The sequence below is a fragment of the Salvelinus sp. IW2-2015 genome, linkage group LG2 (genome assembly GCF_002910315.2).
Source record: "Salvelinus sp. IW2-2015 linkage group LG2, ASM291031v2, whole genome shotgun sequence".
In the NCBI taxonomy this organism is placed as follows: domain Eukaryota; kingdom Metazoa; phylum Chordata; class Actinopteri; order Salmoniformes; family Salmonidae; genus Salvelinus; species Salvelinus sp. IW2-2015.
Window position 1 is genome coordinate 19,512,305 of NC_036839.1, and position 23,026 is coordinate 19,535,330.

The 23,026-nt window shown below is 42.7% G+C and overlaps 1 protein-coding gene across 1 annotated transcript in view; it reads left to right on the top strand.

The window, feature by feature from the left end:
• The first annotated feature begins 3,203 nt into the window (after positions 1–3,203).
• kif5c (kinesin family member 5C) overlaps positions 3,204–23,026 on the top strand; it is a 35,013-nt gene continuing 15,190 nt past the window's right edge. Inside the window, exons 1-13 of the mRNA XM_024005196.2 lie at positions 3,204–3,753; positions 11,140–11,227; positions 11,338–11,411; positions 15,646–15,750; positions 16,337–16,385; positions 16,476–16,531; positions 16,690–16,777; positions 16,947–17,071; positions 17,296–17,400; positions 17,845–17,993; positions 18,334–18,482; positions 21,926–22,104; positions 22,605–22,673. Of these exons, the coding sequence (XP_023860964.1) occupies positions 3,628–3,753; positions 11,140–11,227; positions 11,338–11,411; positions 15,646–15,750; positions 16,337–16,385; positions 16,476–16,531; positions 16,690–16,777; positions 16,947–17,071; positions 17,296–17,400; positions 17,845–17,993; positions 18,334–18,482; positions 21,926–22,104; positions 22,605–22,673 (1,362 nt within the window). The 5' untranslated portion in view covers positions 3,204–3,627. The remainder of the gene's footprint in view (positions 3,754–11,139; positions 11,228–11,337; positions 11,412–15,645; positions 15,751–16,336; positions 16,386–16,475; positions 16,532–16,689; positions 16,778–16,946; positions 17,072–17,295; positions 17,401–17,844; positions 17,994–18,333; positions 18,483–21,925; positions 22,105–22,604; positions 22,674–23,026) is intronic.

Here is a 23,026-nt window from a genome sequence, read left to right on the forward strand (position 1 = left end):
AACAATCAATGCGAGCCTGTGGCAAGAGTTTGCTGTGTGTGTCAGCGTAGTGTCCAGGATGGAGGCGCTACAGGAGACAGGCCAGTATCACAGGCAGACGTGGAGATGCCGTAGGAGAGGTAACACAGCAGCAGGCCGCTACCCTCGCTCTTTGTGCCAGGAGGAGCAATGCCCAGAGCTGCAAAATGACTCCAGGCAGCCACAATGTGAATGGTGTTCTACAAAGGTCAGACAGAACAGAGCCTCGATGAGGGTGGTATAGGCGTCGACGTCCACGGTGGGGGTTGTTGCTTACAGCCATACACCGTGCAGGACGTTTTGGCATTTGCAGAGACACAAGATAGGCAAATTCGCCCACTGGCGCCCTGTGCTCTATAGATGAAAGCAGGTGTCAACTGAGTACAGTGTGAATGAGTCTGGAGACGCCATGGAGAAGTTCTGCTGCTGCAACATCCTCCAGCATGACCGGTTTGGCGGTGGGTCAGTCATGGTGTGGGGTGGCATTTCTTTGGGGGGGCGCACAGCTCCATGTGCTCGCCAGAGGTAGCCTGATTGCCATTAGGTACGAGATGAGATCCTCAGACCCCTTGTGAGACCATATGCTGGTGCGGTTGGCTGGGTCCTCCTAATGCAAGACAATGCTAGACTCATGTGGCTGGAGTGTGGTCAGCAGTTCCTGCAAGAGGAAGGATGAGTGCTTTGGACTGGCCTGGCCCGTTCAGACTGATCCAATTGAGCACATCTGGGACATCATGTCTCGCTCCATCCCAAACGCCACGTTGCACACCAAAACTGTCCAGGAGTTGGCGGATGCTTTGTCAGGTCTGGGAGGAGATCCCTCAGGAGACCATTCCCCACCTCATCAGGAGCATGCCCAGGCGTTGTAGGGAGGTCATACAGGCAGTGGAGGCAACACACACTATGAGAGCTCATTTTGACTTGTTTTAAGGACATTACATCAAAGTTGGATAGCCTGTAGTGGATGGATTTTTCCACTTTAATTTTGAGTGTGACCCCAAATCCAGACCTCCATGGGTTGATAAATTTGATTTCCATTGATAATTTTTGTGTGATTTTGTTGTCAGCACATTCAACTATGTAAAGAAAAAAGTATTTAATAAGAATATTTCATTCATTCAGATCTAGGATGTGTTATTTTAGTGTTCCCTTTATTTTTTTTGAGCAGTGTATATTTTATATATGAGATTCTTCAAAGTAGCCACCCTTTGCTTTGATGACAGCTTTGCATGCTCTTGGCATTCTCTCAACCAGCTTCATGTGGTAGTTACCTGGAATGCATTTATATTAACAGGTGTGTCTTAAGTTGATTTGTGGATTTCTTTCCTTCATGCGTTTGAGCCAATCAGTTGTTGTGACAAGTAGGGGTGGTATACAGAAGATAGCCCTATTTGGTAAAAGACCAAATCCATATTAGGGTAAGAACAGCTCAAATAAGCAAAGAGAAATGACAGTCCATCATTACTTTAAGACATAAAGGTCAGTCAATCTGGAAAATGTCCAGAACTGAAAGTTTCTTCAAGTGCAGACCCAGAGATACCTCTGCTGCAGAGAATAAGTTCATTAGAGTTACTAGTCTCAGAAATTGCAGCCCAAATAAATGCTTCATAGAGTTAAAGTAACAGACAGATATCAAAATCAACTGCTCAGAGGAGACTGCGTGAATCAGGCATTCATGGTCGAATTGCTGCAAAGAAACCACTACTAAAAGACACCAATAATAAGAGACTTGCTTGTGCCAAGAAACACGAGCAATGGACATTAGACTGGAGGAAATCTTTCCTTTGGTCTGATGAGTCCAAATTTGAGATTTGGACCACTGTGTCTTTGTGAGACGCAGAGTAGGTGAACGGGTAATCTCTGCATGTGTGATTACCACCGTGAAGCATGGACGATATGGTGTGGGGCTGCTTTGCTGGTGACACTGGGATTTATTTAGAATTCAAGGCACACTTAACCAGCATGGCTACCACAGCATTCTGCAGCGATACGCCATTCCATCTGGTTTGTGCTAAGTGGGACTATCATTGGTTTTTCAACAGGACAATGACCCAAAACCACCTCCAGGCTGTGTAAGGGCTATTTGACCAAGGAGAGTGATGGAGTGCTGCATCAGATGACCTGGCCTCCACAATCACCTGACCTCAACCCAATTGAGATGGTTTGGGATGAGTTGGACAGCAGGGTGAAGGAAAAGCAGCCAACAAGTGCTCAGCATATTTGGGAAATCCTTCAAGACTGTTGGAAAAGCATTCCTCATGAAGCTGGTTGAGAGAATGTCAAGTGTGCAAAGCTGTCATATAGGCAAAGGGTGGCTACTTTGAAGAATCTCACATAAATAATATATTTTGATTTGTTTAACACTTTTTTGGTCACTACATGATTCCATYTGTGTTATTTCATAGTTTTGATGTATTCACTATTCTACAATGTAGAAAATAGTAAAAATAAAGAAAACCCTTGAATGAGTAGCTGTGTCCAAACGTTTGACTGGTACTGTATGTATTTAGCCTTGATTTAAGTTTTTATTGTGGCTCTGGAAAGTTATTGTATGCTACACCTGTTGCTGGGGTTTAGTCTTCAGAATCCTATATACCTAGTAGTTATCCTTCACTGCAGTCTGTACATCTGTCGTTCTGCCCCTGAGCAAGGTAGTTAACCCACTGTTCCCGGGGCGCCGAAGTTGTTGATGTCGATTGTGGCAGCCCCCCGCACCTCTCTGATTCAAAGTGGTTAGGTTAAATGCGGAAGTCACATTTCAGTTGAACGCATTCAGTTGTACAACTGACTAGGTATCCCCCCTTTCCCCTAAAATGTATTCCTAACGAGATTGAGTGAGGTTGTAGTGTAGGCTAAAACAGGCTTTTCGGCACTAGAGTCCTCTATGGGACACCACAGACGGCCCATCATTCACAGCAAACCCACTAGAGGGGAACATCGAGTTGAGTGATTAGCTTTCATGGAATGGATCATATTGGACCATCGATTCCATTTTACACAGAAATATATGTTTTTATGGTGATGTTTAAAAATGTAACCTACCTGTATAACACTTATTTACAACACATGCAAAGTAAAATTATCTTTACAATCTCTTGTTTTATATCGTTTATCAATATGATTTGAATACTCCTCCCAGAATACCATAGAAGTCCCGTTCCGGCTGAACGCGCGTTAGGCTACCGTAACATGAGCATCCTCACCATCACTGGGGTGGACCAAGGTGGGATTGACAGCATTAGAGCAAGGAGCTTCAAATTGGTCGATGCTGGTCCTGATGCAAGACGCATCGGTGAATACGGGAAGTCTTAAGCTAATGTTTGACCACGAAAAGGGGAACTCGCATTCAAATCACCGCTATCAAGCGATAGCAGCCAGACCATTCATCAATCTATTGTTTTCCTTTTAAGCAGGTAACGTTAGACTAGAATTCAGCCTAGCGCCAATCGTTTAATTGACAGGAATGTCGATCGAGATTGAATTTCAGCGAATGACAATGGAAAGAAGTGCTTAATTCCATCTCAGTAAAATTGCAGTAAATTTCGCGGTAGTTAGCCTAGAGAAAGTTATTTGGGCATTTCTGGTTGGAAATAACCTAGTGCTGTGGACATGGCGGATGCTGCTGAGTGCGGTGTAAAAGTGATGTGCCGATTCAGGCCTTTAAATGAATCGGAAACCAACAGAGGAGACAAATACATCCCGAAATTCAAAGGCGAAGACACGGTGGTAATAACGGTGAGTAAATCTTAATAATATCATATATATATATATATATATATATATATATACGCCTAATATCCATGGTGTAGTCTACAAACAAAGCCATGATATAAATTCACTCAAATTCAGTCTGACAAAATAAATGTTGATGTGCAAGGTGATCATAAACATTGTTTTATACGAATTAATAAATAGGCGGTTAATGGGCATTTGTTTTGAAGAATAATGGTGGAAATGCCAAATAGTGACCAACATTTTGATCAATGATTCCTGTACTCTGCTATCAATGGAAGCGTCTCTCCAATTTGGGTCTGGATGGTTCATGATCGAGCTATAGGGGCATAATTATCCATGATGTACGCTTGGTGTCAAACTACCAAACCAATAAATAGTACGCTGTGAATGTTTATCTATACATCATCATCATTAATTCAGTTTGCCTAGTAGTGGTCAATGGTCACCGAATGGACGGTAGAATTCACACCTTTCCCCCAAGGGTCTACCAGTCTGTAGACTGTCAGTGTGTGCTGTCATCAATGGCATTACCAACCTACTACGTCATCAACGTTAAATTGAATTAAATATAACCATCTTCGCTGTAGATGAAAATTAACTTTAATTGAAAGTTCGTTGTATCTTATGCTTAGTCATTTCAATGTCATTACATTTCCATCCTGATGAGAAAGCTATGGTCTCATAGCTTACAGCACAACAAGAATAATTCCTTAATGTCCCTTCATCTTTTTGCATACTTTTCACTTCACCCCTACCTACATGTACAAATTATCTCGACTAACCTGTACCCCCTGTATATAGCCTCATTATTGTTATTTTATTGTTTTACTTRTAAATATATATATGTTTTTATGTTAAGGGCTTGTAAGTAAGCATTTCACGGTAAGGTCTACACCAATTGTATTCGGGGCATGTGATAAATAAAATGTGATTTGATTTGATCTCAAAGGTTATACATTTTAAGGTAAATCATAAAACAACCTCTCTGAAAGAACAAATAAAAGTCTTCTATTGTCAGTACATGGAATAAAATGAAAACACGGGCTCATGTTTGAAATCAGAACGAGAAGTATCTCCCTCCCCCCTTTGTAGTGGCCACCCTAAATCAAGGTTTGATTCTATTGCTACTACAGCTAGAGGCTCCCAGCATGAGGCCAGTCAGAGTCTGCATGAGTGGAGCCCATTACAGGGGAAACAGCCTAGTTTGTCTTAGTTTGGCCTGTCTAAACCCATAGAGACATCATCATTGACCGGACAGTAATTGGAATGGAAAACCTATGTCCTCCCAGGGAGGGGAAGGCAAAAGAGGAAATGGCCATCAGAAGAGAGAACTGCTGGCTGAGTGAGTTTAAGTAGCGTAAATAAGGACAGTTTTTTACCGGTAATGGAAAAAGGGAGGGGGTTGCGAAGAAGCTGATTGAAGCATTACCTAGAACATCAGACGTGTGTGTGTCTGCTGTGTGTCTGTGCGCATGTTTAATTTCCCAGTTAGTGCTGGAATAGAGCCTGTGTTGGACTGATAGTATTGTGCTCAAGAGGATTTGTGCAGGTAGTCAGTGTGTCTCGTTTGCCGTTGTCTGAGTTCTCCTAGGCTAAGCTGTGCTGTGAAATACACAAAGCCAGCATACCTATTTCCTCAGTTCTGCCACTAGCCCGCTCCTCTCCCATATGCTAGCATCATCCTAGCTGTGCCCCTCCTCCTCCTCTTCCTTAGCCTGGGGGGAATATACATGGTTCAGTGCCAGGGCAGCTTCACTGATCTCTAGCTCATCTTAGGCTGAAAGATGACAGCAGTAAAAGACCCATGATGTTTATTGGAGAAATGGATGACTAGACCTACAGTACATCATGTTATTGGAGGCCCAGTGATCATTGCTCACACTGCATGCTTCTGCGAGAACAGGTGCTCAGTGGGAAGTATAGGAAGGTGATAGGGCTGGTCACTCTCGGTGAGTGTTTCACACACACAGAGGGTTACGATCCCCAACAGTGCAGGATCTGAACCTCAGATCTCAATGAAATGTTGAAATGTTTTGCATTGCACACTTGGGATTCGGAAAAAAATAGATAGTTATATCGAGATATTATTTTTGACGATATATTGGATCGTTTTGACAATGTCGCAATATTCTTTTTGCGCTAGTTTGCTGTAGCTGCACCATAACGCCAATACTTTTCCTTCATAGCTTGTTCTCCATCTTGTTTTTAAATCAGGAGCCCATTTGTTTTCAGCACTCTTATTTCCATGACTGCTCAATATGTTTAGAACATCAAATCGCAATGAAATCACAGTATCGAACCGCAACACATATAGAATTGCAATACATATTGTATTAGCACCTAAGTATCGTGATGACATCGTATCTTGAGGTCCCTGGTAATTCCCAGCCCTATTACACACCCTTATCTTAAGGCTAATATCGATCTGGGATTTTATTTCTTTTTTTCATAGGTTAGAATATATATACCCTGCTATTGTTCCAAGTTATTGGGTTACTCATCACAACCTTTACGCTGGAGGATCGGATCCAGTATGAACAGTTGTTACAAACTGTGGACACAGTAGCTTAACACATGCACATATATTATAGGCCCACTGTGACTGCATTTAACTGAACTCCCCTCATTATGGACTGTTAAATAATGAATCAGTTTGGAACCCATGCAGAGCAAGGCAGGTTCCCTTTGTGCTGACACGTCCGACATTAGTGTTTGCCTTAGCCCAGGGGAAGGTGTGGGGGTATGGTTGCATAAAGCCAAACCAGACAGAGGAACATTAATGCATGGATCGTTTGTAAAGGGGGAAGGGGAAAGTGTTAGGTAACAAACACACACATTTAGGCCTACTCTTGTTCTTTCCATCTGTTACACTAAATCAGATAGAAATATATTACATATTTACTAGAAGCCTAGAGTAGATCTACATATCATGCAAAATAAAGCAATGCACCATGTATTCCTCTTATTCTTGCCCTGACATTTAGATGTATTGATTTGCAGCATCCTTTCCATTTTGTAACCTACAGTAGTCTAATTGCTTATCAGAGAGAAGCTGATGATTTCATGCACATAATTACAAAGCTTCAAACAGCCATATACTGGTTGCGAAATGAACCGGGGCGCCTGGCACCTACTACCAGACCCTTTTTAAAGGCACTTAAATCTTTTGTCTTGCCCATTCACCCTCTGAATGGCACACATACACAATCAATGTCTCAATTGTCTCAAGGCTTTAAAATCCTTCTTTAACCTGTCTCCTCCCCTTCATCTACACTGATTGAAGTGGATTTAACAAGTGACATCAATAAGGGATCATAGCTTACACATGGATTCACCTGGTCAGTCTATGTTATGTTTTGTACACTCAGTGTACATTTTGGGAGAAATCTCCAAATCCTCATACTCTTTGAGGCTGGGGGGGCTCTGCTGTGTGTAATAGATTTTTTTGTGACTCTCCATTAGAGTGAGGATTAAATTGCCTGTGAAATCTGTAATTGGAAAAAGCACAGCAAAACACAATTTATGACTCTGTCCCTTTGATTTAGTTTGATCCTGTGCATGGTTGATTGTCAATGTTCACATACAGTGATCTTTATCAACATGTTGCCAGGATAAGATCTGTGATGTGCTGCAATAAGGTTAACCTCTCAATCTCGGTTTCTTTTGTGTGGGGTGTGGGTGAACACATGAACATATGGGGGTGGGGCAGGACTGGCTTTGGTTGAGACATTCAAGTCACCGATTTAGACAAAGCCCCACTACAGAATTCAATGGTGAAGGTGCATAAAGATGGAGGAATTCGGATATGACGTCATTGTTTTTAGCACTACGAACAGAGTTGTTAAACTACAGTGCGTGACATGGTTCAATGTGCCAGCAAATCAGCACAATCTACTTTTTAGTTTATTTTTAAAATTCCCGCTGTTGGAGCTAGAATTTGGATCATGTAAACTGTGCTAATTACGATACAAAAAGACATTAACAGAAAGTAATGTACAATATGGCAAACTGAGCAAACGAGTGCATGGGGGCCGCCATCTTTATGCACCTTCGCCATTATGCATTTTCACCTTACCCAAATTTGATTTTATATGAGTAGTAAGGGTGTTTGACACCATGCTTATTTATACAAATCAATACTACGAGCCCTTCCCAACGATGTAGAGTTTAAAAATTATAATAAAAAGAAAATGTGTAACACAAGGAGTAAAATACACAAGAATTGAGCTATATACAGGAAGTACCAGTACCAGATCAATGTGCAGAGGTACAAGGTAATTGAGGTAGATACAGTTTGTACATGAACGCAGGGTAAAGTGACTAGGCATCAGGAAGATGAATAATAACAAGAGTAAATTCAGAACAGAGTAGCAGCAGTTTATGAGTGTAAAAGTGTGTGTGTGTCTGTGTTTGTTTTGTGGCGGTATGCGTGTGTGTGTTATGTGAGTGTGTGTGCATGTATGTAGTGTATGTGTGTGGGTTTTGTGTGAGAGTAGTGTGTTTGTGTGAGTGAGTGAGTGAGTGTGTATATACATGTATAGTCTTATGAGTGTGCATTGAATCAGTGCAGAAAGTCAGGATAACCATTTAATTAACAATTTAGCAGTCATATCATGGCTATTTAACAATCTTATGGCTTGGGGGTAGAAGTTGTCTTTCATGGACAATGCACTGCACATGTTACTGGCTGCTCTCTCCAGCAGCACTTGTTTAAGTTGACACAACTTACTACTATAGCCTCAACCTGTTTTAGACAAACATATACAGTACATCACTTATTTATTAATGTGCACAACAATGATGTATTAGATTACAATGTGTAGTGTATTTATTAAGGAAATAGCGTGTTTACAGTATTAAGAAAACAAGCCCAGCCTTGTTTCAGTTCTATTGCTGTCTCTGTGTGTATTTATAGAGGTGAAATATAGCTGTGTCTTTGTTTGGTTGAGATACAGGGCCGTGGCTGGAGTGATGCGATGCAGCTGAGTCTCTTGGGTAATTTTGTCTCCATGACGATGTATGCCGGATGTCATTAGAGATGATTGAAAGGGGAGCAGGAGGTCACAGGCTAGAATCATCGTCGCCAATTACAAACACACAGACCAACACACCTTTTACAAAGAGAGTGTATGCATGGTCACACATACAAGTGTATTTCTTTCCTACACCTGCTCTCTCTCTCTCTCTCTCTCTCTCTCTCTCTCTCTCTCTCTCTCTCTCTCTCTCTCTCTCTCTCTCTCTCTCTCTCTCTCTCTCTCTCTCTCTCTCTCTCTCTCTCTCTCTCTCTTTCTCAAAAGAAGTTAAATACAGTATACACTGCTAAAGACATCCCTCGCCAGGTGGTTCTCCAGCATAATGATGTGCACACAGTGAGAGCATGTTCATTTAATAATGCCTGAGACATCATGCAGTCCAAAAGAGCAAAGGCCTTGGCCTTCCTTTGGGACAGCACATCAATTATTGAGAGGTCTAACATGGCATTTAGAACATGTGTGTGCGTGTATGTGTGCCTGCCTGCACGTGCGTGTGTGTGTCCACGCATCATTTATTGAGCTTGTGGAATAGTGTATGTGTGGTCACATGCGTTTGTAAATCTTGCAGACTGCTGCAATACTGCTATGGGTTTTCAGGCTTGGCTGAGGTATTGCTCATAAGTCATTTAGAACACATGGAGTGTATTGAGCTGTGAGGTGAATTTATGGGAGACGTTATGATACAATTTAATTCCATATTGAAATTTCATATCGACTAACCTGTACCCCCGCACATTGACTCAGTACCCCCTGTATATAGCCTCGTTATTGTTATTTGTTGTATTTGCCACATGTGACAAATACAATTTGATTTGCTTTGAAACGTTCTCGTAAAAAGACATTGAAATTGTTGAGAGTGGCTACCTTGTCTCTTTTAAATGTTTGGTGGTTGATAACCTTCATAAAACACACAAGCAGTGCCCTACGATTGCTCAAAGGATCTTGCTGAACAAGAGATTACGACATAGCAGACTTCCTGTCAGCGAGAGAGAGAGAGAAGTCTACAGCACTCAACAGCAATCATGTTTCCATCCTCCTCCTCCATCCGCTGAGGGACACCTGGAGCCGGCCGACATCCAATCAGTGCAGGCCTCTCCCTGTGGGATGCAGTTTCCATGGCGACCGGGTCATTGTTGGAGCGACAGCTCTCTCTCTTTACCGCTGTTCGGGTTGACCCCATGCCTGCGCTATAAAGGCCTGGAAAAAAGAAATCGCTCCTTTGTCAGAAAGCCGGTCCAGAACAAAGAGAGCCAAACATAAAACAAGCCACTTAATAGCCTCCTTCGGTTGGGCTTGAATCAAACTGGACCACACACTGATACACAGGTGGTAGTGGCAGATAATGTAATGTGTGGGGTCTTTGTTTTCACTGGACCAGGCTATCATTGTCACATTGCCGCATGTTGGTTCATATTGATTGATTTCTTATTGCCTTTTCACCATTAATTCAGTCAGTCAGTGTGATAGGAAAATAGTGTGGTAGGAAAACAAGATGACCTTATTTAAATATATATATGTAGCTCCATTATCTTTTCTACATACTTTATATCTTGTTACAGTCATTTAAATTTACACTCTAATCGTTTTACCATTCCAATTTCTTATTTTTTGCATATTTTTGAGTGGTGGCAAATTAGTATAGGGGAAACATTGCACAGAACCTAAATATTTAGTGCTAGACCTCAACTTCACATTACTCTCTGATGTTGGGCAATAGCTGTACCAGAGTTTCAAGTGCATTGTTGTATGATCTTGTTTATTTATGGTCGCAAACCATCTGTAACTACAACACTGATCCACAACATTGATCCATGTAAAATGTATGCACGCATGACTGTAAGTCGCTTTGGATAAAAGTGTTTTCTATTATTATTACAAAAGTATTTGATTAACAGAAAAATGTTTGCTTGTCTCTGTCTCCAAAGCAACATAATAACCTCCAGGCCCATAGTGTAAGGTTGAGACAGGTGACCTGTCCTGTATTCTTGTGACACGAGAACTGATCCGATGTCAGGCCAGCGTTGCCACGGCTCTACCTCAGAGCAGGAGGTGACTGGTTTAGTGTGACACCTGCTAGACTGACTGACTCTGAAACAGATCTGGAGAGAACAAGGTCACCAGAGTCAAAGCACCTTGCTTCATGTAATACAGACCCGATTTGATCACCTTGTCAGATTGTCAGACCCAGCTAGCAGTCAAAAGACTGTGATGAAAAGTGTTTAACTTCCATTCAGTTTTGTTGATATGAAAATATCTCCAGGCATTAGCTTGACAATGATTTCTCAGTGGCAAATGAAAGGTGGAATGAGATGGGGACTCTCTTTACAGGTTACTTCCTCCTATTTCCTTGCAGGGCAAGCCTTATGTGTTTGACCGAGTCCTGCCACCCAACACAGCCCAGGAGCAGGTCTACGATGCCTGTGCCAAGCAGATCGTCAAAGGTAAACGCTGTGCCCTATACAGCCCGATTATCTCACATCCTCACCGTCGTCATGTGAACTCAGTTTCAGGCCTATTTTGAAAGAGTTAACCCCACCGTTTTGTTTTGCAGATGTGTTGGGTGGCTACAATGGAACCATCTTTGCCTATGGCCAGACCTCGTCAGGCAAGACTCACACCATGGAGGTAAGTCTGGAGGACATTTTGAGTCCTCATTGGGATTTGCGTGAGAGCCAAAGAGATTCCGTCAGAGATTAGATTAAGGATAGCAGTATTGAAAATGATATACGTAATCACAGGACATGTGAAGCTACTGTGCAAGTGTGGCCATTAGCAGCTAGTTTGAAGGAGCTTTACAAGACAGCACGACGGAGAGGCCCATGGAACATGAAACTGTATAAAGAGGAGACAGAGGTGCAGTCTGGAAGCAGGGTGAACCTTTGGCCTCACTGCCTGCATCATCTGTAGAGGGTCTAGTGACCCATTGACTGAGCAGGGATTGACTGGAGTTTAAGCCGTTTCCCTCAGTCATAATCCTAACATGGGAGAGAGTCGCACAAACATGATTTTTACAGGCGGATCTGAATTGTGCAGTGGTTACTACTCAGGCGGCAGACACTTGAGATTTCGCTGACAAACACATTTGAAGCTGTATCTGTCAAACACGTTTGTTTCATTAAAGGGAGGTGCCAGTCAGGAAGCATTCAAACAGACACACAAAAATATTAATATTTTCAGTAAAAAATCTTGCTCAAGCTTGTGAGAAATGTAATTCCTAATTCTCCTCAGATGGGAACATTATCCAACAGTCCCTCCCTCCTGCTGCGTCTTCCTTCCTGGCATACCTTTATTTAGCCCGACTGCCTATGCCAGACGGCACGCCAAAATAGCAGCGAGGTGCTTCTCTGCTACAGTTCACACGATGTGCCGCCATGCGATTACACATACAGTATAGCCTCCTATTCAGCTGCAGCCGTTCCCCTGGTAACAGCCCAGAGATTCTTCAGCAAGCTTGAGGATGAAATCGAAAAACATTTATACCATCATTCAGATCCACATGTTTCCTTAGCAGGTGATGGAAGGGCGGGGAAAGCGATGGTGGCAATATGATTAGCTTCCATGCAAGCTCTGCCAGCCTGACCAGAATGTAAAACTATCCCTGTTATGTGTTTCATCTAAAACGCTATTATACATCTCCCCATACCTAGAATCAAATTACAGTTTGAAGGACATAGCAGCCCTGAGGCGAAGGGCAAACGGTAATAGTCCATTGCAGAGTAAATTATTGCAGAGACAATAATGTTTTTAAATTGCAATTTGGCTGTTTAAGGAAGGGTCAGACTGAATTAAATGGGGATTGGGATGGAGATGAGAGGACTAAATTCTTGAAGGGATACAGGCTGGCCAAGGAGTCTGTAATGAAACCCCCTTGAGGTATATTTCATTTTAATATGAGGACATAGGCCTTATGAAGACTAAGGGTGTTTTCACACTTGGTCCCTTTTAAACAATTGTTTTTAACTCATCTTTTGAGGTGGCCTGAGTTCGGCTTGCTTGAATTCCTCTGTCCAGTTCCTTTTTTTAGGTTAATGTGAACACAAAGCTCCCCAGGTTCACTTGTCATAATTCCCGCACCACACACTAGAATCCTGCAATACCGTTTCCTCTGCCATGAACCATCACATTGGTGCCACAAAAGAGAGAAGATGATAATGTGAAGGTTCGCAGAAAAAAATGTGTGCTGTTTCTGGATATTAATTAGCAATTTTCAAGGATGCTAAAATATGTGTCCAGTTTTTAGGTCAGATCATTTTTTTGCAATATGTGGTAAAGAGATATGTGTAAAGAGAACTTATTCACAAGCCGTTTATTCTCTTGTGGGATTTGAATAGTGTGAGAAGAAAACAATATATTTGGTGAGAATCACAGCATAGGGTACAAAATCAATTCTAGCTCTTAAAGGAACAGTAGCCTAGATTGGATGTATTATAGCATTATTTAGTCTGTAGTTATTCTTCTACTACTTATTCTGTTACCAATAATATTTACATGTTAATAGCATCTTCTGGTGGCAATTATTATGTTTAATCTTTTAACTAAATGCAATCTATTAGCTTCCAAAATGTAAGGTACTTTAGAACTAGGTGATAAGACGTTCTGATGGAATGGATTGTCCTGCACTTTGTAAAAACCCAGAGTGCATTGATTGAATTATATAAACATAGAAGACTCGGACCACAGAATAGGTGAAGTGAACTGGCAAAAGAGTTGAGTCCTCATTCAAAGGCAAGGGCAGTGTGAATACAAACCGAGTTCTTTATCTTTTATTTTTTACCCCAGAGTTCACTTTAAAGAGGACTGAGATCGGTTCTTTTAAAGAGGACTATACAGTGCATTCAGAAAGTATTCAGACCCCTTGACTTTTTGTTACATTACAGCCTTATTCTAAAATGTATCCAATTGTTTTTTTCCTCATTAATCTACAGACAATACCCCATAATGACAAAGCAAAAACAGTATTTTTTGTTGTTCTTGCTAATTTATAAACATTTTAAACAGAAATATCACATTTACATAAGCATTCAGACCCTTTACGCAGTACTTTGTTGAAGTACCTTTGGCAGTGATTACAGCCTCGAGTCTTCTGTGCAAGCCTGTATGACGCTACAGGCTTGCACACCTGTATTTGGGGAGTTTCTCCAATTCTTCTCTGCAGATCCTCTCAAGCTCTGTCAGGTTGGATGGGGAGCGTCGCTGCACAGCTATTTTCAGGTCTCTCCAGAGATGTTCGATTGGGTTCAAGTTCGGGCTCTGGCTGGGCCACTCAATGACAGAGACTTGTTCCGAAGCTGCTCCTGCATTGTCTTGGCTGTATGCTTAGGGTCGTTGTCCTGTTGGAAGGTGAACCTTCGCCCCAGTCTGAGGTCCTGAGCTCTCTGTAGCAGGTTTTCATCAAGGATCTCTCTGTACTTTGCTCCGTTCATCTTTCCCTAGATCCTGACTAGTCTCCCAGTCCCTGCTGCTGAAAAACATCCCCACAGCATCATGCTGCCAGTACCATGCTTCACCGTAGGGATGGTGCCAGGTTTCCTCCAGACGTGACGCTTGGCATTCAGGCCAAAAAGTTAAATCTTGGTTTCATCAGGCCAGAGAATCTTGTTTCTCGTAGTCTGAGAGTCTTTAGGTGCCTTTTGGAAAACTCCAAGTGCGCTGTCATGTGCCTTTTACTGAGGAGTGGCTTCCGTCTGGTCATTCGACCATAAAGGCTAGATTGGTGGAGTGCTGCAGAGATGGTTGTCCTTCTGTAATGTTCTCCCATCTCCACAGAGGAACTCTGTAGCTCTGTCAGAGTGACCATCGGGTTCTTGGTCACCTCCCTGACCAAAGGCCCTTCTCCCCCGATTGCTCAGTTTGGCCGGGCGGCCAGTTATAGCTCTAGCTCTGGTTCCAAACTTCTTCCATTTAAGAATGATTGAGGCCACTGTGTTCTTGGGGACCTTCAATACTGCAGAAATGTTTTGGTACCCTACCCTGGATCTGTGCCTCGACGTAATCCTGTCTCGGAGCGCTACACACAATTCCTTCGACCACATTGCTTGGTTTTTGCTCTGACATGCACTGTCAACTATGAGACCTTATATAGACAGGTGTGTGCCTTTCGAAATCATGTCCAATTAATTGAATTTACCACAGGTGGACTCCAATCAAGTTGTAGAAACATCTCAAGGATGATCAATGGAAACAGGATGCACCTGAGCTCAATTTCGAGTCTCATAGCAAAGGGTCTGAATACTTATGTAAATAAGTTTCTAAAAATCTGTTTTCATTTTGTCATTGTCTGGTATTGTGTGTAAATTGATGACGAAAATTTGTATTTAATACATTTTAGAATAAGGCTGTAACGTAACAAAATGTGGAAAAGTAAAGGGGTTTGAATACTTTCAGAATGCACTGTATCTGGAAACACCCTATGAGGGTTAATGCTGAATGATTTGTTCTCTGTAAGAGCTTGATAGCAGCCTGTGATAAACCTCTGTCGCTACTTCACAGGAGGTTGGTGGCACCTTAATTGGGGAGAACGGGCTTGTGGTAATGGCTGGAGCGGAATCAGTGGAACGGTATCAAATCCATCAAATCCATTCGCTCTGTTCCAGCCATTATTATGAGCCATCCTCCCCTCAGCAGCCTCTACTGCTGAGCAATGAGCAATCCAACATTGGAGTAACCTGACAGAGAGACTGAATATTTGTTGGGTTGTTTTAAAAATACTCTCACTTTTCCTTCTTGGGTCAGATGTATCATTTTCTTCACATATATTTTGTGAGCAGCGTATTGTTTTGCACAAGCAGTTTTTTTTATATTGTCATGTTTTGGAAATGTTGGATGTTGTTTGTTAAAGATCTTGTGTTCTCCATCTCAGGGCAAGCTCCATGACTCCCAGCTGATGGGTATCATCCCCCGTATCGCCAGGGACATCTTTGACCACATCTACTCCATGGACGAGAACCTGGAGTTCCACATCAAGGTAACAGACACATCATGGAATGGCCCCTCTGAACCCTGGGCTAGTTGCTCAGTGAGTCAGTGTCCATGCATTGTAGCTTAGCTTGCCTTCAAAGGAAATAGTCTGTGTTCATATAGCAGGATTTGTTGAAAGTGTAAGCTGAGTGTAAAATGTATGCAATAGCTTTTGTAAATATAATATTTGAATATAAAAAAAGACATGTTTGTATGGCATTTGTATTATACTGTTACCAAACCATCAGGTCCATAACAAGTGAATGGAACAGGTGTTGTGGTGGCTGAGGGTTAGTCCAGTGCTCATTGCTGTGTTAGTGTTAGTGACAGGACCCACAGAGGTGCCAGTTCTGCTGGGGTGGCCTACATGTACCATATGGTCACTGCAGTGACACCTTCAGCTGGTGACTCTGTGGCTGTGTGTCCTCGCGGCCTTGCCTCTAGCAACTCAAATGGAAATGTTACAACACAAAAGTCTAGGAACCCAAGTGTTCATCTGTTAAAACAGTGAATCTTTCACTAAGGGCAAGACTGGTACAGGATCAATGCTGTCTGTTTGATTATGCTGTGTGTGATATGTTTTGTGTTTATAGGTCTCCTATTTTGAAATCTACTTAGACAAAATCAGAGACTTATTGGATGGTGAGTAAGGACTTTATTTCTAGTTTTACTAAGTTAAGATTTCTAAATAGTGAGGTGGACAATTTTGATGTATATATTTTTCATTTTAAGTGTCAAAGATCAACCTAGCAGTGCATGAGGACAAAAACAAGGTGCCCTATGTTAAGGTGGGTATCCAATCGCTGTAGCTCAAGTTCTATAAACAGGAAGGTGTTCAATTGTTGAGAATATTATTGTTCCTTCTCTAAACACAGTAATATTTCAGGTCATTACCCAGCAATCTTGTGGTCCTCACCTTCACACATATTCCCACTTTTCCACAAAGGGCTGTACGGAACGCTTTGTGTCCAGTCCAGAAGAGGTTATGGATGTCATCGATGAAGGAAAATCCAATCGTCACGTGGCTGTTACAAGTATGGGCTTCTCTTTTCCTCCGGAATCACTTAAGTACATGTTTAATAAAGAAATGTTGCAAGAATGTTGCTAACTACCCATTGATTTCCAGTGATTCAGCAAAAGGCCGCCCGTTTTCTGTGCTAGCACTGACTCAAATGTTGCTCTGCTTTTTGTTCGTCCATACAGACATGAATGAGCACAGTTCTCGCAGTCACAGCATCTTCCTGATCAACATCAAGCAGGAGAACGTAGAGACAGAACTGAAGCTGTCAGGAAAACTCTACTTGGTGGATCTGGCTGGCAGTGAGAAGGTCAGAGTGGTTTCCCCTCTTTCTACGCTTTTCTACCCTCCATCTCTCTCTCTCACTAGGTCTTCCCTCTCCCCTCCCTCTCCTTCTCTCACTCTCTTCAATAAATCATCATTAAAATAACCTCTTTACACAGCATTTTTGTTGAAGACCTATTAGACCCATCTATCCACAGAACTTGTTTGTAGTGTCATCCTGCTGTGGGTATTTATTATCCTCTTCTCCAGGTCAGTAAAACTGGGGCAGAGGGATCTGTGTTGGACGAGGCCAAGAATATCAATAAGTCCCTCTCCGCCCTGGGGAACGTCATATCAGCTCTGGCCGAGGGAACTGTAAGTTATAAGTCTGTTTCACTGTGTTGTAGTTCTTTCTCTCTCTCCATCTCTCTCCCTCTCTCTCTCTCTCTCTCTCTCTCCCTCTCTCTCTCTCTTTCCCTCTGTCTCTCTCTCTTTCCCTCTGTCTGTCTGTCTGTCTGTCTGTCTGTCTGTCTGTCTGTCTGTCTGTCTGTCTGTCTGTCTGTCNTCTGTCTGTCTGTCTGTCTGTCTGTCTGTCTCTGTCTGTCTGTCTGTCTGTCTGTCTGTCTGTCTCTCTCGCTCTCTTTTCCACTGTCTGTCTGTCTCTTTCTCTCTCTCTCTCTCTCAGATTGATTATTTCCTTATCCTATTTTACTAACATGTCCTTTTGTATGTGATGTGAACATGAAATATTCTATAAAATAGCATTTGGTTACAGATTTTGTGAAGCTCCTCTTGATCTTCCCTCTTCCCGTCCTGTAGAAAACCCACGTGCCCTACAGAGACAGTAAGATGACCCGTATCCTGCAGGACTCTCTGGGGGGAAACTGTAGGACCACCATCATCATCTGTGCCTCCCCCTCTGTCTACAATGAGGCTGAGACCAAGTCCACCCTCATGTTTGGACAGAGGTTAGCACTCATACTACACACACTGTAGGGGGTGTTCCGTGTATCTCTTCTAGTCAGTCTGCAAGGGGGGATTTATTTGTGTGTCCTCATGGGGATGTAGTGAAAATAGAGATTAGATCTCTAATGAGTCTAGGAAGATCAGCTGTGACCTTGTTGTAATGCTGCTGTTTAGCCCAAACCCAACAGCAAGGGTGATAAGAAATCAATGTAGATTATTGGAGTGTTGTAGTTCAGTGTCAGACCTTTGACCTTCTGTACACATACACTATTTGTGCATAATACTACCATATGCCCTCTCCCATCCATCAACCCCCCCCCCCCCTCTCTCTCAATGTTGCAGAGCTAAGACCATTAAGAACACAGTGTCAGTGAACCAAGAGCTGACAGCTGAGGAATGGAAGAAGAAGTATGAGAAGGAGAAAGAGAAGACTAAAGGCTTGAAATACGTGATCCAGAAGCTTGAGACCGAGCTCAAACGCTGGAGGAAAGGTAACAAAGAAAGAGAGTAGAGGAGTGAAAGAGTGAAAGAGAGGGGGAGAGAGAGAGGGGGGTAATGAGAGAGAAAGGACAAGAGAGGAGAGTAGTGAGAGAGAGGGGAAGAGAGAGAGAGAGAGAGAGAGATAATGAGAGAGAAAAAACAAGAGAGGAGAGAGGGAAAATAGAGACAATGACAAAGACAGACAGTAGCTTGAGAAAAATGGAGAGAGAGGATAGGAGAGGAGAGACAGCAAGAGAGAACAAAAAGAAAATAGAGAAGCCGTGTAGCAATTATGGTTAAACCAGACTAGAATCCTGATAAGCGCATCTCGAATGCAAGGGCCTCCCAGTGCATGGAAATCAGTATGATCATTTACACAAACCCACTGTCATTTATTTGACTGTGCTCCTAGTTACTCCACTACAGGAGCATCAGAGAGACTATAGATGTTTGCAGACAGCTACTCCTGGAATATGGAAGCTAAGGACTTCACTTGTGTTCAGAGCTCATCGGGTTGTAAAGGATGTTGAACCATCACTGTTTCTACTGAAACTCTGTTTTTATTTGATGAAAATCATGAAGAAGAACTCTGGATGACTCAGCGGAGGTTTGTTCATCGTATTCACTATCGTATTCTGAAAGTATTCAGACCCCTTCCCTTTTTCCACATTTTGTTACGTTACAGCCTTATTCTAAAATTGATTTTTTTTTTAAATCCACCTGATTAATAAAGACACAATACCCATAATGACAAAGGGAAAATAGGTTTTTGTTGCAAATGTATTAAAAACAGAAATACCTGATTTACATAAGTATACAGACCCTTTGCTATGAGACTCGAAATTGAGCTCAGGTGCATCCTGTTTCAATTGATCATCCTGATCATTCTTCAACTTGAATGAAGTCCACCTGTGGTAAATTCAATTGATTGGACATGATTTGGTAAGGCACACCCCTGTCAATATAAGGTCCCATAGTTGACAGCGCATGGCAGCATGTCAGAGTAAAAAACCAAGCCATGAGGTCAAAGGAATTGTCCATAGAGCTCCGAGACAGGATTGTGTTGAGGCACAGATCTGGGGGAAGGGTAGCAAAACATTTTTGTAGCTTTGAAGGTCCCCAAGAACACAGTGAACTCCATCATTCTTAAATGGAAGAAGTTTGGAACCACCAAGACTCTTCCTAGAGCTGACCGCCCGGCCAAACTGAGCAATCGGGGGAGAAGTGCCTTGGTCAGGGAGGTGACCAAGAACCCGATTGTCACTCTGACAGAGCTCCAGAGTTCCTCTGTGGAGATGGAAGAACCTTCCAGAAGGACAACTATCTCTGCAGCACTCCACCAATCAGGCCTTTATGGTAAAGTGGCCAGACGGAAGCCACTCCTCAGTAAAAGGCACATGGCGGCCCACTTGGAGTTTACCAAAAGGCACCTAAAGGACTCTCAGACCATGAGAAACAAGATTCTCTGGTCTGATGAAACCAAGATTGAACTCTTTGGCCTGACTACCAAGCGTCAAGTCTGGAGGAATCCTGGCACCTTCCTTACGGTGAAGGATGGTGGTGGCAGCATCATGCTGTGGGGATGTTTTTCAGTGGCAGGGACTGGGAGACTAGGGAAAGGGAAAGATGAATGGAGCAAAGTGCAGAGAGATCCTTGATGAAAACCTGCTACAGAGCACTCAGGACCTTCACCTTCCAACAGGATAACGACCCTACCCAAGAAGACTCAGGGCTGTAATCGCAGCCAAAGATGCTTCAGCAATGTACTGAGTAAAGGGTCTGAATACTTATGTAAATGTAATATTTCAGTTGTTGTTTTTATTTTATTTATTGTTTTGCTATGTCATTATGGGGTATTATTGTGTGTGGATTGATGAAGGGAAAAAACAATTTCATCCATTTTAGAATAAGGCTGTAATGTAACAAAATGTGGAAAAAGTCAAGGGGTCTGTATTCTATCCGAATGCACTGTATGTGTAGAATAGGCTTCTCTAATGGGGTACGTTGGGGACTGAAGATGTTTTCCAAAACCACTCATCCGTTCACTCATTCTGTTTCCAGTTCTGTCATTTACTCACTGCTTAGTTCTCCCTTTGCCGGCTTTGTTTTTTCTAAATAAAACCTGTGTCAGAATAAATAGCTTGTTGATGATTTTGCCCAGTAGGCAATTTTGCATCTTAGTTTGGGCTATGTTCTGAGTGAGTGACCTGGATAGAGGATGTTGTCTCTCAAAGAAATGGCCTTATTTAGATTCTGTTTTCATCAAAAGTATGTTCATCATTTGCAACGATCACCGTCCTCCACTCAGTACTCATGCAGCAACCTGCTGTGCTTATATGCCTCCTTTTGTACTTTTGTATTCATGAGATTGTGCAGATTGTGAATAATATTAGTAAGCACACATTATCTCCTATTTGCATTGCAAAATAATGCAAGCTGTAAGGCATCAACAGATTGTTGATACTCCCAAATGGGTTACACTGTATATCCCTGCAGCATGTGAAGACCAGTATGGTCAGGGTTCTCCATTGTGGTGGTTAGAGAGATTTAATGTCACAATATTCTAGCTGTGTGTCACCTACCACGTATACTGTATTAGCTGACGGTGCGGACTGACGGTTGCCACGGCTACCCATCATTTCTTTACTCTCTCTCTCTCAGAGATAAGATCACGCATTCATGCGCTGCATTGTAGATTAGCCACAGCTACAAATGCCCAGACAGTCCTTGAAGATGGCAGAGTGCGGCCTGCCTCTGGATCTCTGAAGTAGAAGTCCCCCTCCCCCGAGCTCTGTCCGCTTATAACTCTACCTCCCCCCTCCACCCCCATCCCTCGCTTTTCCGCCTTATCTTAAAGTCTGCATGAGAGCTGCCCAACACAGACTCATCCATCTTTCTCCCTTTCTGCTGTGAGAGGATTATCTCTGGGTGTGGTGGTGTTTGGCTGGTCGGCACGGTCGGGGTCTAAGCCGCTCGCCTGGGTTCTGCCAGCGGGTATCAGCCTCATCACCTGTCACATTATTCATGTCCCATGTTTATTTATTTTTTATTTAACCTTTATTTAACTAGGCAAGTCAGTGAGGAACAAAAACCCGGACGACGTTGGGCCAATTGTGCGGCGCCCTATGGGACTCCCAATCACGGTCGGTTGTGATACAGCCTGTTTCCTGTGGAAATGGGTTTGTGCTGGGCTGTGTTCTGTTTATGGGATGGAACGAAAATAGTTACACAAAGATAATATATATTATTCTCCTCTGAGCTTAGACGATTTCTGTACAGTTTGTTTTGTTTCTCCCTCACTCTCATGTTATGAATGTGATAAGGACGTTTAGGCACATTTAGTGAGCTAAAATCTGTCAAAGCTGTCCATGCTTTCCCTCTCCATAACCCACAACTGTTTGGTTGAGGCCCATCACTCTAACCACTGCTGCCCCTCCCTCCCTCCCTCAACCAGGTGAGGCTGTTCCAGTGGAGGAACAGCTGAGCAGTAAGGAGAAGAAGAGCAACAGTGGTGACGCCATGGCCACGCCCATGATTGACACTATCGCCCCACCCCCTGTCCCGCTATTGGACGAGGAGAAGACCCGATACGAGGGGCTCATCACCGACTTGTACCAGCAGCTGGATGACAAGGTGGGCGGGGCCAGAGAGGAATGGATCGGGCTTCCCAATCTTAATGTTCACGGTTTCCGATAATGCCGAGAGCACATGAATGCAGCATGATGACTCACTGAGTGATGAGGGGTCATGGTCATGGAAGACTGAAAAGGGGCTGTGTCTGTGGTTAATTGAGGTGGGACAGTTTGTAGATTTTATGAACCACAAGATGGCTTTAATCATATGCAAATTATATATAATCTCATACATGCATAATTCTGTGGAATTATTGTAAATCTGGTTTAATGACCCAGACATTTACCTGATTATATTGATTATCCTCAGGTCATAAATCTCAAGTCAATTAACTGTTGGGAAAATAAACATTGGTGTGCACACAAATCTGTCTCACACTAGCAGCCATAGCCCTGCTTTAGCTAACTCCCCCCCAAAAAAGTGGATTACAGAGTCTTGGTCAATCCAAACCTGAATGCAACATTTTTGTATTGTATTTTTCTTCTTTCCTCCCATCTCAGGATGATGAGATCAACCAACACAGTCAGCTGGCAGAGAAGTTCAAAGAGCAGATGATCGATCAAGATGAGGTAAGCTTACCCAACCCTATACAACACATCTCCTTCATCTAGATGAGGTGAGCTTATCCAACCCTATACAACACATCTCCTTCATCTAGATGAGGTAAGCTTATCATCCCAACTATACACACATCTCCTTCATCTAGATGAGGTAAGCTTATCCAACCCTATACAACACATCTCCTTCATCTAGATGAGCGTAAGCTTATCCAACCCTATACAACACATCTCCTTCATCTAGATGAGGTAGCTTATCCAACCCTATACAACACATCTCCTTCATCTAGATGAGGTGAGCTTATCCAACCCTATACAACACATCTCCTTCATCTAGATGAGGTAGCTTATCCAACCCTATACAA